Below are 17,718 nucleotides of genomic sequence, written 5' to 3'. Positions count from 1 at the left end.
AGAAGGAACATACAAACTTGCTGGAACTGAACTCCAAATTCTGACACCCTGAGATGTAATAACACTGTGCTAACTGCTCCAATACTGTAGCGCCCAGATCTTTATCTTTAAATGAGATTTCAATGCAGGATTTAGGAGAAATGATTGTCAGAACTGATTAAAGTAAGATTAGAAGATTAGTTTTATTTGTCACACGTGCATCAAAACATACAGTGAAATGCATCATATGCATCAAATCAAATCAGTGAGGATTGAGCTTGGCAGACTGTAAAGGCTGATTTATACTTGTGCGTCAACTCAACGCTGTAACCTACGCAAGTGACCTACACACGTTGTGAGCTTTTATACTTGTGCGTTGGCGTGTCTACGTCGCTCTGCAATTCGGGCACGTCGTGCATGCGCACACACCTGCCCGTGCAAGGCTTCATGGTCATCGTAGTCTTTCTCGGGGTAAACAAGTTTAAAGCGAGCGTCTTTTTTCGTAAAAGCGAAATGTGTCCTCCATAATTTCGGAGGTCTGTAAAGCTTTATGGAAAGCACTGCAGCCAGAGTTCCTTCCCTGCCCTTCAGTTGGCCAATGGGAAGCTATTGCAGCGTAGGAGGAAATGCGATGCTACCAGGCGGACCGATCACAGTTGCTGCAGTCTGCGTTGCTGCGACGCATAGTTACATTTTGGGACAGGTATGTGTCAGGCTACGGCGTAGGGATCCGTGTAAGTTCTGCGTAGGGTTTGTGGCAACGCCGTACTTACGGCGTCGAGTTGACACAGAAGTATAAATCAGTCTTAAGTGTCGCCACGCTTCCAGCCTCAACATAATGTGCCCACAACTCACTAGCCCTAACCTGAACCATAATTCACTGGAATGGGGGCAGAAACAGAGTACATACAAACTCCTTATAGCCAACGGCTACCTTACAACTGGGCTATTGTAAAGCGTTGTGCTAACCACTGCGCTACAAAACAGCGCTTATAAAACAGTATTCATTCAACCTTAAGTAGTTTATCCAAGTGACTGTTGGTTCCAGTAGTCTTGAGTCAATGCAGCAAAAATAACAAAGTTTTATTGTAAATCCATATCAAACTAGCTGCAGGACAACTGAGATGAATTGTATTTAATAGGTTCCATATCTGAGACTGGGATTGAAGCGCATTATTTTCTAATTAAGGAGAGGTTCTGAGTTGCATTTAATGTAAAGCAGCAGGAATAAATCTGGCCTTCAATTCAAATGTGATTTGAATGCACGCATGTGTCTACAATATACATTCATCTTGTGTGGCTCTCCAAAGTGGTCAAATATAAGTACTAGAGCCAATGTTAGTACAGGGAATCGTGGGCATAGGAGAAAGCTCTCAAGCGATCTCCAACAAGCTTCTTGACAGGATTTGTACAAGTGCTGAAGCAGCTTACTGAAGTCATACCCCTACACATTTATGAGGGACCTCCTTCCCTCTGGGAAAATGACAGGAAAAGCCAGTGTATTATGTCCCAGCTGAAAACTGCCAGACCTTGTCCAGGAAGAAGCTATGTTTTAATAGAACTTTCCCACTTTGTATTTACTAAGGTAGCATAATATTGAACTAAAATAAACCTAATTTGTAAAAGATCTAAGATATATGCATTCTGCTCACTGTTATATGAAGATCAAGTGAGTTAATTTATTAAAATACATATTTCAATAGGAGTCAGAACAAACATGAGAAAATCTGCAGATGCTCGAAATCCAAGGCAAAACACAGAAATGCTGGAGGAATTCAGCAGGTCAGACAGCATCTATGGAAATGAATAAACAGTCTGATGTTGATGATGAGGGATCTCGGCCCGAAACGTTGACTGACCCACTGAGACCAATAAGACAAGGCAATGTGCAAGTGCTGGAAATCCAAGCAAAACAGATGCTGCCTGGCCTGCTGAGTTCCTCCAGCATTTTGTGTGTGTTGCTTGAGTTCAATAAGAGACTGTTTGTTAAAGTCAAACATGGTGCAAAACACTCTCCTATATGAGCTAATTATAGAAAGTATGTAGAAGCTTTAGGGAGGGTGCAGATAATGATGGTTCGATTGGAAAGCATGCCTTAAGAGGATAAATTGAGCAAGCTGGAGCTTTTTAGAGGATGAGAAGTGACTTGATTGTGGTGTAAAGTGACAAGTGTTATAGATCAAGTGGAGAGACAGAGAAATTTTCCCAGGGTGGAAGTGGCCAATACAGGGGGTGGGGGGGCATGATTTTAAGGTGATTGGAGGAAGGTATAGGGGGATGCCAAAGGTAAGTTAATTACAAGAGAGTGGTGAGTGCATGGAATACTTGCCCAGGTAGTGGTAGATATATTAGGGACATTTAAGAAACTCTTATTTAGGCACATGGATGATAGAAAAATGGTGGGCTATAAAGGAGGGAAGGGTTAGATTGATCTTAGAGCACGTCAAAAGGTTGCAACAACATCATGGGCCGAAGGGCCTGTACTGTTCTACGTTCTTACATAAATGTTGGGTGTTGACATTATAGAAAAGCAAGCACCAGGACAGTGCAACAAAATGACGTGTCGTTCTCAGTTTCTGACCCAGGTGTTTGTTCTTATTTCGAGATATCAACGAGTGCAGCTTCTCAGAGTTCCTCTGCCAGCATCAGTGTGTGAACGAGCCAGGTGACTACTACTGCATCTGCCCCCAAGGCTACACCATGTACAGCGACAACAGGAGCTGCCAAGGTAAAGCCGCTCGCCAATACCGCGTCAAGGCTGATGCTCTCTGCTGGTTTCTTGAAGGTTGTTCTCACGGGCCCATGATGGCCCTGGCTGTGGTTAAATATCATCCATCTGCAGGTGTTTACCAGAGGGCTAGCGCTGAGAGGGAGAAGAATGACTCAAAGAGAAAGGTTCCGTGCTCCAACATGAAATAAAACAGGGACACAAGAGATTCTGCAGATGTTGGAAACTTGGAAACACACACACACACACACACACACACACACACACACACACACACACACACACACACACACACACACACACACACCCCCCCCAGACATCAGTTCTGGGTGCAGATCTGGTCGCCACACGATAGGAAGGATGCAATTGTGCTGGAAAAAATGCAGAAGCGATTCACCAGGCTATTTACTGGATTGGAACACTTCAAGTATGGGAAGAGATCACTTAGGCTGGGCTTGTCTTCCCTGGAATTACAGAGGTGGAGATAGATGAAATTACAAGAGGCATAGATAGGATATGACTATAAATGTCAGAGCAAGCATGGGCTTCGAGACTTTCCTACCATTCAACAAATTATAACTTCCTCACCATTTCAGAGTAAGAATCCGGTTTATTATCACTAACATATGCTGTGAAATCTGTTGTACTGTGGCAGCTGTACTGTGCAAAGCACTGAATATACCACGAGCTACAATGAATAAATGGTGCAAAAGAGGAAAAGTGAGGCAGTATTCATTGCCCATTCAGAAATCTGATGGTCGAGGGGAAGAAGCTGTTCCTAAGATACTGAATGTAGACCTTCAGGCTTTTGTATCTCCTCTAAGATGCTAGTAATGAGAAGATTTCTCTGATATCGGCCTACCCCTTATTCTTAAACTGTGGCCTCTGGGTGAGTCCAGAACCAGAGGCCACAGTTTAAGAATAAGGGGTAGGCCATTTAGAACGGAGTTGAGGAAAAACTTTTTCACCCAGAGAATGGTGGATATATGGAATGCTCAGCTCCAGAAGGCTGTGGAGGCCAAGTCTCTGGATGCTTTCAAGAAAGAGATGGACGGAGCTCTTAAAGATAGTGGAATCAAAGGTTATGGGGATAAGGCAGGAACTGGATACTGATTGTGGATGATCAGCCATGATCACAGTGAATGGCAGTGCTGGCTCGAAGGGCTGAATGGCCTACTCCTGCACCTTTTGTCTATTGTCTATTGTCTATTGAATGTCTGAACTTTTACACCACCTGTAATGGAGAATCCTTAAGATTTACCATCCTCTGAGTAAAGATATTTCTCCTCATTTCTTGGCCAACCCTTTATTTTGACGCTGTGACAGCTAGTTCTAGAATTCATGGTCAATGGAAACATCTTCTCTACATCCATCCTCCAGGTCCTTGGTCAGTCAAAACAACTCACCACATCCACCCTCTGCATATTTTGTATGTTTCAATGAGGTCACCTCTCATTCTTCTCCCACTAAAGGGCTGAGACCTAGCCTACTTACTCATTCTCTCCTCATGCGAAAATCCTGCCACCCCACCAATTATGTTGAATCTTCACTGCTATCTGTCACACCTCTCAAATTGCAGATGCCCTCGTTCCTCATGATTCTTTAATCTCCAGTGTTCCAATTTGTAGCCAGCAACTTTGGATCATTCGTGGGTTGAGTAATTGTTCACGTAGATGAATCCACGACCTGTCTATCACAAATCTCACAATGCACCTTTTCCACTTGTATTATTGCTCCGGAAGAAGAAAAAGATGGCGCCTGTTGTGTTCTTTACACATACAGTGGCTTACTAAGAACAAACCATATTCTGGAAGAATTAAAACTAGTATGTTTATTTATAACAGCAAACAGCAAGCACATCTTTAACATACAGTTTTTAGATCATTCTGTCATTTCTACGCATGCTCCAAACTCCATCCAATCACATTCTTACACGTGACCCCAGCACCAACGAACAATGCTACCACAGGCAAAATTCTCCAGATGGTGCACAAAACTCTTTCTTTCACTTATTTTACATCTTCTTTTTCTTTTAAATGTGGTTCTGGTGCTGTTGGAGCCCGTGATCTATAGTTTGGTATGTGTTTTTGGGGTGATTGAATGATCTGGTGCTTTGGAGGTTCCAGGAGGTGAGCAGCCTCAAGGCTAAGTTGCTTAGAGATGGGGTGTGAGTCCATGACTCCATTTCTCATCAATCTCACCGATTAAAGTGTCGAGGAAGATTGAAACATCAAGGCAACCGCGGAAAGCGAGCAAGTGTTCAGGTCATCTACCAGCCTCTTGCTGGCTGCTGCAAGAGGAAGGTGAATGCGTGCGATGGTCTCTCAATTGTTGCTCCTGGAAGAAATTCCCTGTGTTTGAATGATCTCTCTTTCCCTCAGTGCTGTCAGAGGATGGTACCGATATTCCAGGCCTGAAGTTTGTAGATTGGACTAATGAACACTGAACTAAACTGAATATGGACGCTTTCAATGTTGTGTTTTATTTTCTGTGTTTTTGCTCATTCTTTCTTGTTGCCATTTGTGTGAATTGTTTTTCTTTGCATGTGGAGGGGGGCGGAGTGGGGCTGATGTTGTTCTTTGAACGGGTTCCATGGTTGTCTTTGTTTTGTGGCTGTCTGCGGGAAGACAAATCTTGGAGTTGTATACTGCATGCACACTTTGACAATAAATCCTTTGAATTTTATACTGTACAGTGCTGTGCAAAAGTCTTAGGTACCCTAGATTTTTTATATGGTTTCAGGTGGCAAGTCCTCCACAGAGTCCTAATCTCAACGTCATTGAGGCTGTCTGGGATTACATGGAGAGACAGAAGCAAGCGAGACAGCTAAAGTCTGCAGAATTGTGGCAAGTTCCCTAAGATGCTTGGAACAGCCTACCAGCCGATTTTCTTACAAAACTGCATGACAGTGTACCTAAGGGAATTGATGCAGTTTTAAAAGCAAGGGGTGGTCACACCAAATTTTGATCTGATTTAGTACTTTTACTGTTTACTGCTCTTTATAATAATTTTTTTGATATTTAGAAACTTTTCATTTGATTATTTAATTGCAGATCTTTTTCCACGTGCCTAACACTTTTGCACGGTACTGTATCAGATTTTCATTTAATGGTTTAAGAAGCGCTGGAGGATGAGCAGAGTCTAGAGCATAAGTGGGGTGGATTGCAAGCTCAGGCCAGATAATGAGACACAAGACTGCAGATGCTGGAGCAACTAGCAATCTGCTGGAGGAATTTAGCAGGTCGAGCAGCGAAAAGTCCCCAGCAGACTGTCTGCTGCTCCAGGAAATCAGAACATTTGATTTTGCAGTTGGCGCCGGAGAAAATCGTTGGGACAAGTCAAGCTGTGTGGTATTGATCTGAAATGAGCTGAAATGTTCACCAAGATGTCCAGCTCTACGCCCATTTTACAGGGGCAGATCCCACGGCATGCTCTGCAGAGTTGAGAGTGTGGGACAATATTTGAAATGTTTCCTGTTCTTTAGATATCGATGAGTGTGAGACGGGTAACCACACTTGCCAAGAAGAACAGATCTGCTTCAACATTCCAGGGACGTACAAGTGCCTGGACCCGGTGCGCTGCCAGGATCCCTACATACAGCTGAATGAAAAGTAAGAGCTCTGATGGGCAGCTACATGGCAAAGCAGCATATTAGCTAAGAGGGAACTCAAGCTCGTTAGGAGACAGGAAGCTGAATATTATGCTCCATAATGTTTTGCTGCATGTTATAGTTTAGTCCTAGAACACCACAGCATGGAAAAGGGCCTTTCAGCCCATCTAAACTGTGCTGAACTATTAACCTGCCTAGTCCCATCGACCTGCACCCGGATCATAGCTCTCCATACTCCTCCCATCCAAGTAACCATCTAAATTACTCTTAAATGTTGAAATCAAACCCAAATCTATTACGTGCACTGGCAGCTTTTTCCACATTCTCACCACCCTCTGAGTGAAGAAGTTTACCCTCGTATTCCGCTTAAATAGTTCACCTTTCACCCTTAACCCATGACCTCTAGCCCTAGTCTCACCCAACCTCAGTGGAAAAAGGCTGCTTGCATTTACCCTTTCTATATCCTTCATAATTTTATATACCTCTACCAAATCTCCCCTCTTTCTTCTACGCTCTAGAGAATAAAGTTCTAACCTATTCAACCTTTCCCTATAACTCAGGTCCTCAAGTCATGGTAGTGCCCTTGTAAATTTTCTCTGCATGCTTTCAATCTTTTTGATATTGTTCTAGTAGGTAGGCAACCGAAACAACATACACAATACTTCAAATTAGTCCACACTGGCGTCATATACAGCTTCAACACAACATCCCAACTCCTGTACTAAATACTTTGATTTGTGAAGGACAAGGTGCCAAAAGCTTTCTTTATGACCTTAATCTACTTTCAAGGAATTATGGATCTGTATTCCCATATCCCTCTGTTCTACCGCAATCCTCAGCAATTCTTTCCTATGCCAGGATATGGCATTCTCCATTCAATGGATTCTGGGTTTGTTACTCATTTGCGCTGTATCCATTACTTTAATTCAAACACAAGTAGAGCCAATGCCTCGCAGCGCCAGAGTCCTATGTCCGATCCTGACCTCGGGCCTTGCCTGCGTGGAGTTACTTTGTTTTCCTTGTGGGTTTCCTCTGGGTGCTCTAGTTTCCTACCCCATCCCAAAATTGTGAGAATTGGTAGGTTCATTGGCGACTGTGAATTCCCCTTGGTGTGTAAGTGAATGGTGGAATCTGGGATGTGGGGGGGGGTGTAGTTGATGGGGATATGGCCTCAGTAAAATGAGATTAATTTAAAACTGGCGTGGATAGGTATTTAACTGTCAGCATAGACTTGATAGGATGAAGAGGCCTGTTTCCGTGTCACTATTAACCTACAACAAGAGCACAAGCTGACCTTATCCATCATCCATGTTCCTCAGGTATTGTTTACTACTCAGGCCATCCTAATGCCAACAAAAGAAGCCATGGGAGGCAGCAAGGCCTAGTAATCCCATCATAAGGGCAGGCCTAAGAAAGCACTGACCATGAAATAACTGTGACTAAAGAATTGTTAACCATCAGGGCCTCCCCTTACGTTCAGTAACATTCAAAATTATTGAAAATAGTTCTAAAATTCCTGTTTTTTAAAAAATAAAACAATTAAAACTAATAAGAACTATTAAATTTTGAAGTAAACTCGATTAATCCAAAGAAATAATGATTAGCTTGTACTTACATTTCTTCTTTGCAGTCATTCCTCTTCTTTCCAATAGCTATTGTTCCTGTGATCGATTTATTGGATTTTATTCTTGTCAATAGGAATCAACACATTTTAATTCTTATTTTTAGACAGTACATAGTATTACAGCAAAGCTTCCAGGGAACCTGATCACTTTAAAGAGAGCACAGGAAGTAGACCAAGGTCAGGGAGGGCAGAAAATGGCCTTCTGCTGTCATTGAAAGGGAGCATGGGAGTTGTGTATTTAATATTTCAATAATCTTTATGTAATCTTGTTTATATATTGGTTGGTCATTTAAATAATTCATTGTGGGTTATATGTATAAATATATGATTTGCATACATTATCACATTATCATGATACAGGCGCGCCTTTACGTAACCTCAAAGTTAGACCTGTATTTCGGACTCCCATGTCTTCTTTTGAATTAGATTAATGTTTTGATGTTACATGATGAATAAACTGTCGACATTTTGGGCTGAGACCCTTCTTCAGGTCCTATTGTAGCACACACAAAATTCTGAAGAAAATCAGCAGGTCAGCGGGTCAGACAGCATCTATGGAAATGAATAAACAGCTGAAGTTTCAGGCCGAGATTCTTCATCAGAACCTGAAGAAGGGTCTCCGCCCAAAATGTCAACTATATATATAGATATAGATAGATAGGGGATTAGTGAGCTAGTGTTCGTAGACCGTTAAAAAATATGATGGCAGAGGTGAAGAAGCTACTCCTAAAATGTGGAGGCTACCTCTTCAGGCTCCTGTGGTCCTCCCTGATGGTAGTAACGGAAGAGGCATGTCCCGGATAGTGACCATCCTTAATAATGGATGCCACCTTCTTGGGGCACCACCTTTCGAAGATGCCCTCGATGGTGGAGGTGGTTATGCCTGTGATAGAACCAGCTGAGTTTGTGACCCCCAGCAGCCTCTTTCAATCCTGCACGTTGGAGCCTTCGTGCCAGCTCCCGGTCAGAATGCTCTCACCACACACCCGTAGGAATTTGCCGGAGTCTTTGATGCCATTGTGAACCAAATAAGCATGGACTCCTCTGTTGCGGCTACAATGAGAGGAATTCATTGTAAAATCCATTAGTTATTGTATTCTCCCTGTGTTACAGTCGGTGCATGTGCCATGGAGACAACCCTGGATGCACAGATCAACCATTCACCATTCTGTACAAATACATGGACATGGTGTCGGGAAGGAGCGTCCCCTCGGATGTCTTCCAGATGCAGGCCACAGCCCGCTATCCCGGAGCATACTACATCTTCCAGATCAAATCCGGGAATGAAGGCAGAGAGTTCTACATGAGGGTAAGCAGCGGCTTCTGTCATTACACTGAGCAACGCTACTACTGATCCAGAATGAAAATGGGAACTTTTTACTAGTAATAAAATTCTGAAGCAAACACAGCTGGCCTAACCCCTCCACAACACAATCCCCCCACCTTAAATTTGAATCAAAATATATTTTACACCAACTTTATTACCCAGTCTTCTTTAAACTCTTCAAAGGCGGGTTCTTTGGCACTCTGTGAGTTCACATGCCTATAACTACTGATGAAACTCAAAGCCAGGAGACACAAAAAAGTTGGAAATCAAACTACCCCTTTATTCAGTAAAAACAGGCAACTACAAAATCTGAAACTCAAAGCTCAACTGTACATCCCAAAGCATGACTGTTTAAATGATTTACCAAAGAACACTCAAGAGGTTGATTGGAATAATGACCAATCCGTGAAAGTCAGCTTGGAATTAGTTGTCTGCTGACCAATAGGCATTGGTTGTTTTGGCTCACCATAACACCGTCTGGTGTCTCCAGCTGAAAGTGGTCACCTCAGGCATCGTTCCTTCATCATAGCCACTTCTCCACCCTCTGAACCCACTTACACTTCATCCAGACGGATGAGTGTAGTCATTGCTGAGGCCATACTTGGAGCAGTTTTTACACATTTGGTCACCCTAATATAGGAAAGACATTGTCAGGCTGGAGAAGGCACAGAAGACATTTACAAGGATGCTGACTAGAGTATAGGGCCTGAGTTATAGGGAAGGGTTGGCTACGCTGGATCTTTATTCCCTGGAATGCAGGAGAATAAGAGGAGAACTCAGAGATTTATATAATCATGAGGGATATGAATTTGATGGGTGGTCAGTCTTTTCTCCAGGGCTAAGGATTAAAACACTAGAGGGGCACAGATACAGGATAAAAGAGAAGAGATTAAAGAGCGGTAACTGGTTTTCATAGAAGGTAGTGAGTACCTGGAATGAGCTGCCAGTACAAGTGGTCTTGACGAGTTCAATGCCATATTTAAGACGCATTTGGATAGGTACATGGAGTGGAGGAGCTTGGAGGATTATGGGTCAATGGTGGTCAATTGTGGTTGGCATGGACCAGTTGGTCTTAAAGAGATCTAGCAGGGATGATGTTGGGGTTGGTATGGACCAGTTGGGCTGAAAGTGAACTAGCAGGGACAATGTTGGGGTTGGTATGGACCAGGTAGTCTGAGAGAGGACTAGCAGGGTTGATGTTGGGGTTGGTATGGACCAGTTGGTCTGAAAGAGATCTAGCAGGGTTGATGTTGGGGTTGGCATGGACCAGATGGTCTGAAAGAGGACTAGCAGGGACGATGTTGGGGTTGGTATGGACCAGTTGGTCTGAAAGAGATCTAGCAGGGATGATGTTGGGGTTAGCATGGACCAGATAGGTTGAAAAGCTTGTCTTACTTCCTCCTGATTCAGGGTACACCTTGCACAAATCCAAATAATGATATCAGCCTTCCAGGAACTTCCTGGTGTATCTCAGAATCAGTCAGAATTGGAAGACAGCGAAAAACCAAGAGAGAAAATACTTGCAGGTTCTGATTGCAGAGGACTCTTGCGGTCCAAGTCCATAGCTGACTGAAAGTGGTGGCACAATTCAATCCGGTGGTTAGGACAGCGTATGACATGATTGCCATTATTGGGCAATGCCCTGAGTCAAAAAGAAGCATATGCACAATAATGAGAAACAATGAGAGAACAGTTTGCCTGAAGTTGAATAATTTGACATTAGTTCTTGAGTGTCATAAAGCAGCAATTCACTTGCACTTGTTCCTGTCTAGTCTACTGCACTTGGCATTCACAACATCGCCTCAGAAGATAAGAAGTTGTTCCTCTAGATTTTGTTGAGCAACAGTAGGGGCCCCAGCCAGGCAATTTGTGACAGGAGTGGGATTGAGGATTAAAGTGGCTTGCTGCAGGAAGATCAGGGGTTTCCCCTGTGGGCAGAGCCTGTATTTTGTTTCTCCAGTGTAGAGACCACATTGTGAACACCAAATGCAGTGGATGAGATTCGATGAAGTTCAGGGGAATTGCTGCATTGTCTGAAATGAATGTTTGAGTGCCTGGATGGCGGGAAGGACAGAGGTGATTGAACAGGTCCGGCCTCAACTTTGGTTGCATGGGGAGCTGCCATGACACTTGCTTCTTCCAATTTAGTCCACTGCATTCAGTGTCCGCAAGGACTGCATTCTTCCAGCATTTTCAGGTTTCCATGTAGTCTGAATGGTTTGTTAATATCGTTACTAAATAAGATTTTCGCTTTCTTCACAAACCTGCAGCAAACTGGGCCCGTCAGTGCTACAGTGGTGATGACCCGTCCAATTAGAGGGCCTCGAGACATTGTGTTGGACCTGGAGATGGTCACCGTGAACACCGTCATCAACTTTCGCGGGAGTTCAGTGATCAGACTGACAATCTTTATATCTGAATACACGTTTTAAAGCCGTTGGGTTTCCCAGGGCTAGAGGTTCTACATCTATGTTTTAGTGAGTGAATGTGTCACTGTTGTTGCTAAGGCAGAAAGCTGCTTTCGATAATACATTGTAACTGTATAGATTCTTAATTCTGTCTGCTTTTCTCCCCTGGCTGGGTCAGAGTTATTGTACAGCTACCCATGAATGGAAATGCGATGCCTTCAAGCAGCAGTATATTCAGGAAGGCATTGTGATGTCCTTAGCCCTTGTTTATCCATTAGGAGCAGAATTAGATCTTTCAGCCTAGTGAGTCTGCTCCAACATTTGATTGTGGCTGATTTATCTGCCCTCTCATCCCCATTCTCCTGCCTTCCCTCCATGACCTTTGGCACCCTTATGTCAATCAAGGATGACAACAGTGTATAAAAGGCTAGAGAGAATTGTCAAGAGCAATTTTTATAATATATACGTATTTGAGTTTTGTGAAATAGTTGGCATAGTTAAGGCTAATTTTATGATCCGTCAGTCACTACAGTGAGAACAGTGAGCCCTCTCCGTGATTGTTGCAATTCCGAAAACAAAAGAGCAAATCTCAATGGCATTAGTTAGGTAATCCCAGGACTTCGCCCAGGTAGAAATGAAATAACAAAAACCTAATACTCTGCGACGTGGCAGACAACAATCTCATGAGCAGCGCAAGTGTGACCTGCGAGCTCAATTTCAACATTTGAGAGAAGTTTGGATAGGTACATAGATGATAGGGATATGGAGGGCTCTGGTCTCAGTGTAGGTCAGTGGGATTAGGCAGTTTAAATGGTTCAGTATGGACCAGATGGGCCAAGTGGCCTGTTTCTGTGCTGTACTTTTCTATGACTCTGTGACTCTATGGCATTGACACCCCTATCCTTGTTAGTGGTAAATGCTGTAGGGGTTGAGATGTGCCCTTAAGGGTCCAAGTCCAAGTCTTTGGACTGAGAAGAACACAAAATCATTACTTAACTTTTGTGACAGATGATATCCTCACTATCAGTGTCTGCAAAACACTGAACAATCTCCATACCCACACCTACATGATTAATCATTAGTTACACCCTTCAGGTTGAATAGAGTTTTGATAAATTATGAACTTTGTTGTATATAGAAGAATTATGGTTCCACAAGCAGCCTGGTATAGTGTGTTATACTCTGAGATCATTACGAGCATTATAACAGGGGTTACCCATTATTAAGGACATTGTAGTTCGAAGAAGACAGTACAAAGTCCCAAGGGAGAATTTTTTTTCTTATCTTGTATTTCACATTTTGTGAAGGAGAAGTGGAAGTGGAGTTAACAAACATTAAATCAAAAAGAAAGATAAGACCCTGGATAAGAAAGAGGAAGGGAATTAGTGGGCTTGCTCCTTCAGTCACCCAGAACAGTCGCAGAGTTCATACACAAGAAGCTGGAAAATCCAGAGTAACACACACACAATGCAGGAGGAACTCGCCAAGTCAGGGAGCATCTGTGGAATTAAATAAAGAGTCAGCGTTTCAGGCTAAGGCCCGAAGAAATGTCAACTTTTTATTCCTTTCCATAGAAGCTGCTCAACCACTGAGCCACAGTGTTCTACAGTGTAGAGGGAGGGTGGATCAATATCTATGTACCAAGATCAGTCACTGAATAACACAAAGATTCATGTGTTTGTCCTGCAGCTCAAAACTCTGGAATCTGATATCTGCAGTTAATAAATGCCCAATACAATGCTGTCAGGCATAATATCACAAAAGGTTTCAGATGCCTCAGTCACCGTGAGACGTTGATCATCTCATCTGCATTACTTCAAATCTGCGCTCTTTGCCTTCAGATATTTTCCTTTTGTTCAAAGCAACGGGTATCTATATTAATCACAGAAACCTGGAGCCACCCTGTAAAATCCTAAACAAGCATGGTGACTCATAACGAGCTTAATGGCAGACTATTATATTGCCACCCATATTACACGTTGCTTCAGGCAGTAACAAGTGGCCTGATTCTGCAGCAGGTAAAACACTGAAGTCATGGAACGACGTTGGTTAATTAATTTCACCCAACTAACAATACATCCTTATTGTCTCAAGTATGTCACACTTTGTAAAGCAAACTCTTCTATAGTTCTTCCTAGCATCTGATATCTTCCTAACTTGGTTCTCAATTTGTGATGTTGTAACACCAACAATAACTTGACCTAATGTCCCACCTCTAATGTAGTGAAATGTTCCAGGACGCTGAACAGAATTGTTGCCGAATGAGGTTACTTGACAGCGAAATGAGGGCGGATAGTGAAAGGCTCAATCAAAAGGGTAGCTTGATCAGACCTTTTAAAGGAGCTGAGCGAGGCAAGTAGAGGACCTTAAGACTCTTCAAAGTTCAAAGTAAATTTATTATATGTCACTGAATCCTACCTTCTGGTTTGATTTCATGAAGACATTTACAGGAAAATAAAGAAATACAATTGAATTTATGAACAACTATAAATAACAAAGACTGACAAACAACCGTTGTGCAAAAGGAGACAAATTGTTCAAGTAGTAAAAAAAAGAGTAAAAAATAACACTGAGTTGTAGAGTCCTTGCAAGAGAGTCCATAGACTGTGGAGTCAGCGAAGTTATCTATGCTGGATCAGGACCCTGATGGTTGGAGGGTGTAAACAGTTCCCAAACCTGGCGCTGTGGGACCTACCTCCTGCCCGATCGCCGTAGCGAGAAGAAAGCACGGCCTGGTTGCTGTTCTCGCTGGTTGGAGTTCAAATCAGGTCCACATTCTCAGAATCTAGATTAGATTAGATTATGAGAACACTCAGTCCTCTTTTTATTGTCATTTAGAAATGCATACATGCATTAAGAAATGATACAATGTTTCTCCAGAGTGATATCACAGAAAACAGGACAAACCAAAGACTAACACTGACAGAACCACATAATTATAACATATAGTTACAGTAGTGCAAAGCAATACAATAATTTGATGAAGAACAAACCATGGGCATGGTAAGTAAAGTCTCAAAAGTCCCCAAGTCGATCGACTCCCGAGTTCCCAATAGCAGGCGGCAAAAGGGAGAAACTCCCTGCCATAAACCTCCAGGCACCAACAACTGCCGATGCCTTGGAAGCAGCCGACCACAGCCAGCACTGAGTCCATCCGTCTGAAAACTTCAAGCTTCCGACCAGCCTCTCCGATACAGCCTCCCGAGCGCCTTTGACTTCACCCTGGCCGCTGAAACATGCAAAGCCGAGGATTTCGGGGCCTTCAGCTCCGGAGATTCCTGTTAGCACACAGTAGCAGCGGCAGCGAAACGGACATTTCAGAACTTTTCCAGATGTTCCTCCGTGCTCTCACGTCTGTCTCCATCAAATCAGGATTGTGCACGGTCCCCTACTTGACAGATAACAGACATCATCACTAAAGTGGCTGCGCGCGCTGCCGTCGCGCCGCCATCTTCTCCTCCCTCCCTTCTAGAGGGTTCATGTGAGTGTAAGAAGTTAAGAGGGATGAGGGATTGATAGTGGAGATTGAACTGGTAGTAAGACCACATGACTATATGACATTGGAGCAGAATTAGGCCATTTGGTCCATTGAGTCTACTCCACCATAGCATCATGGCAGATTTATTACCCCTCTCATCCCCATTCTTCTACCTTCTCCCCATGACCTTTGATGCCCTGACTAATCAAGAACCTACCAACCTCTGCTTTAAATATGCCCAATGACTTTGCCGCCAAGCTGTCCATGGCAAGCACTGTGTAGTGTGTGCATGGGTCTTGGAGCTACAAAACACAGAGGTTTGGAGGAGACCAAGTTTATGTAGGATGGTGTTCCACCAGAATAATCATATCTACAGGCAATCGTCGTGGTTTCCATGCCATTGGAATCAGTTGGTTGATTTGTGAAGTATCATGTGCTTCTAGGAGTGCAACATCAAGTGCACGTTAAACAAATATACGCACAGGCGTCTTCACCCTGTAGGCCACTTCCTCAGAACGAAGACCATAATCCTCAACCTCGAGGGATAGCCACGACAATGACAACTGGTAACAAAGCCGTAGATAAGACCACCCAGTAACCACTTGAACTGAGACACCAATAGGGTTAGCAATGTTACGGAGAGAGGTAGACTTACAAAGATGTGCCAAATGGCCTAATTCTGCTCCTATGACTTATGGTCTTATCTCAGCACTCAAACCCTCCCAGTGGTACAACCAGTCTAGGTCAGCTTCATTCAGCCTTCTGGATGGCCAGAGAGCTGAATGTGTGGCAGGACCAAAGACCATGGCTGCCAACTTCACCATATTTATTCGTTGTATATTTCTGCTTAACAAATCTGAGGCAGTGCAGTAGCTCACAGAGGTGCCAGACAGAAAGAACCAAGAGTCAACAGGGGAGACGAGAAAGTGTCCTTGAATGATATTGGCAAACATTAGAATACAGATGATAATCAGAAAGCCCAAAGGGTGGATCCATGGAAGATTTGAGAGCTCCACTCCAGCATAGTGAGTACCATGAGGCTATTACAGCTTGGGGTGTTGGACTTCGGAATTCAATTCTGACAGTGTCCATAAGGAGGTTGTACATCCTCCCCGTTGAACGAGAGGGTTTCCACCGGGTGCTCTGGTTTCCTCCCACAGTCCAAAGATACGCCGTCATCAGGTTAATTGGTCATTGTCAATTAGGCTAGGGTTAATTAGGAGAGTTGCTGAGTGGTGCAGATTGATAGGCCTGTTCTATGCAGTGTCTCTTAAATAAATAAAATAACATAGACAATCTGAAGGTAACGACAAAGGAATGAGCAGAGAATTCTTCATGGGCGTTGCCCTGGCTACCTTTTGGTAAGAATGAAACCAAAAGAGACCGGTTCTATCTGACTGGAGGAAGAAGAGATTCGGGCCAACAGACTTGGAAGGATAGGTTACCACTGACACAGATTGTAATGAACGCCATTCACGATTTTGATAAGCCAGTTCAATGCTGTGACAAGGCCAGGTCCTTTGATCTCTCTCTCTCTCTCCCTTCCTTTACAATGACAGAAAATGATCAGGATCCAGAAAATCGTTGTTAATAAGAAAATAGCCTAAAAATATGTAATAGTAGTATTTAATGTGATTTTTAAATTGATAAAACTGTTTATATTATAAAAAATTGACTGAAATATCTTTCTTATACAATGGAATTTGTAATATACTTATTTATTTAGGAATATAGCACAGAGTATGTCCTTCCTGTCCTTCAAGCCACACCTCCCCAGCAAACCCTCTCCCTTTTCTTTTGCCTGTTATACTGCGGGCAGAGGACAGCAATGAAGGCTTTCCATCTGTGGTGTGTCAGGGCTTTCTTCATCATGCCAGTAGCTTCCTCTCAATATTCACCACTGTCAGGCATTCAAGTCATGGGTGGAGACTCAGGAATACCATTGGACTCAGACGTAGAAGGATTTTTCATTGCCGTTTCCATAACAATTTTGTTTTACCAGTCAGGGTTGTTAGCCCTGAGCTGAACCCCCAAACCTGGAGGACCAGTGACCACGCTCAGTCAGACCTCTACCCTTTGACCTGTTTGGCATGAGTGACCCTACCAAGAGCCAAAGCATAAAGTCCTGACTTTATGGTGGGCTCCAGCCAACGTAGCTCTCCAGGTCATTGAGGTATGTAAGGCTCCAAGCTTGTAGTCCTCTTGCAGGCCCACACAACCCCACAGCCCTGATTAACGCTAACCTAATCACAGCACCCATTTAACCTGCCCGGTACATCTTTGGACTGTGGGAGGAAACCGGAACACCCAGTGGAAACACAGGTATTCCACAGCAAGGATGTACAGACATTCCTGACAGAACGGCGCCGGAATTGAACTTCGAGTTCCAGAAGGCCCCAACCTGTATCAGTATTGCACTGACTGTTACGCTACTGTGGCACCCAATGGTATAACCATTTAAAGTACATGGACAGGGACGTCGTTGAAACTCAGTCAGAAACGCAACTTCCATTAATCCCCTTTCTTATCCAGAGACCTCATTGAAGCAGGAATCCTTATCAGTC

At 43.4% G+C, this 17,718-nt stretch overlaps 1 protein-coding gene across 3 annotated transcripts in view; it reads left to right on the top strand.

The window, feature by feature from the left end:
* Positions 1 to 17,396, top strand: part of fbln5 (fibulin 5) — a 137,675-nt gene extending 120,279 nt beyond the window's left edge. For all 3 annotated transcript variants that reach the window (XM_072274175.1, XM_072274185.1, XM_072274195.1), the window contains exons 8-11: positions 2,585 to 2,707; positions 6,192 to 6,318; positions 9,055 to 9,250; positions 11,539 to 17,396. In XM_072274175.1, coding sequence (XP_072130276.1) covers positions 2,585 to 2,707; positions 6,192 to 6,318; positions 9,055 to 9,250; positions 11,539 to 11,700 — 608 coding nt within the window. In that variant the 3' untranslated portion in view covers positions 11,701 to 17,396. The remainder of the gene's footprint in view (positions 1 to 2,584; positions 2,708 to 6,191; positions 6,319 to 9,054; positions 9,251 to 11,538) is intronic.
* The last annotated feature ends 322 nt before the right edge of the window (positions 17,397 to 17,718 follow it).

The sequence above is a fragment of the Mobula birostris genome, chromosome 1, assembly GCF_030028105.1.
Source record: "Mobula birostris isolate sMobBir1 chromosome 1, sMobBir1.hap1, whole genome shotgun sequence".
Classification (NCBI taxonomy): Eukaryota; Metazoa; Chordata; class Chondrichthyes; order Myliobatiformes; family Myliobatidae; genus Mobula; species Mobula birostris.
The sequence above is the reverse complement of the archived record's forward strand: the minus strand, read 5'-3'. Positions and strand labels throughout refer to the sequence as shown.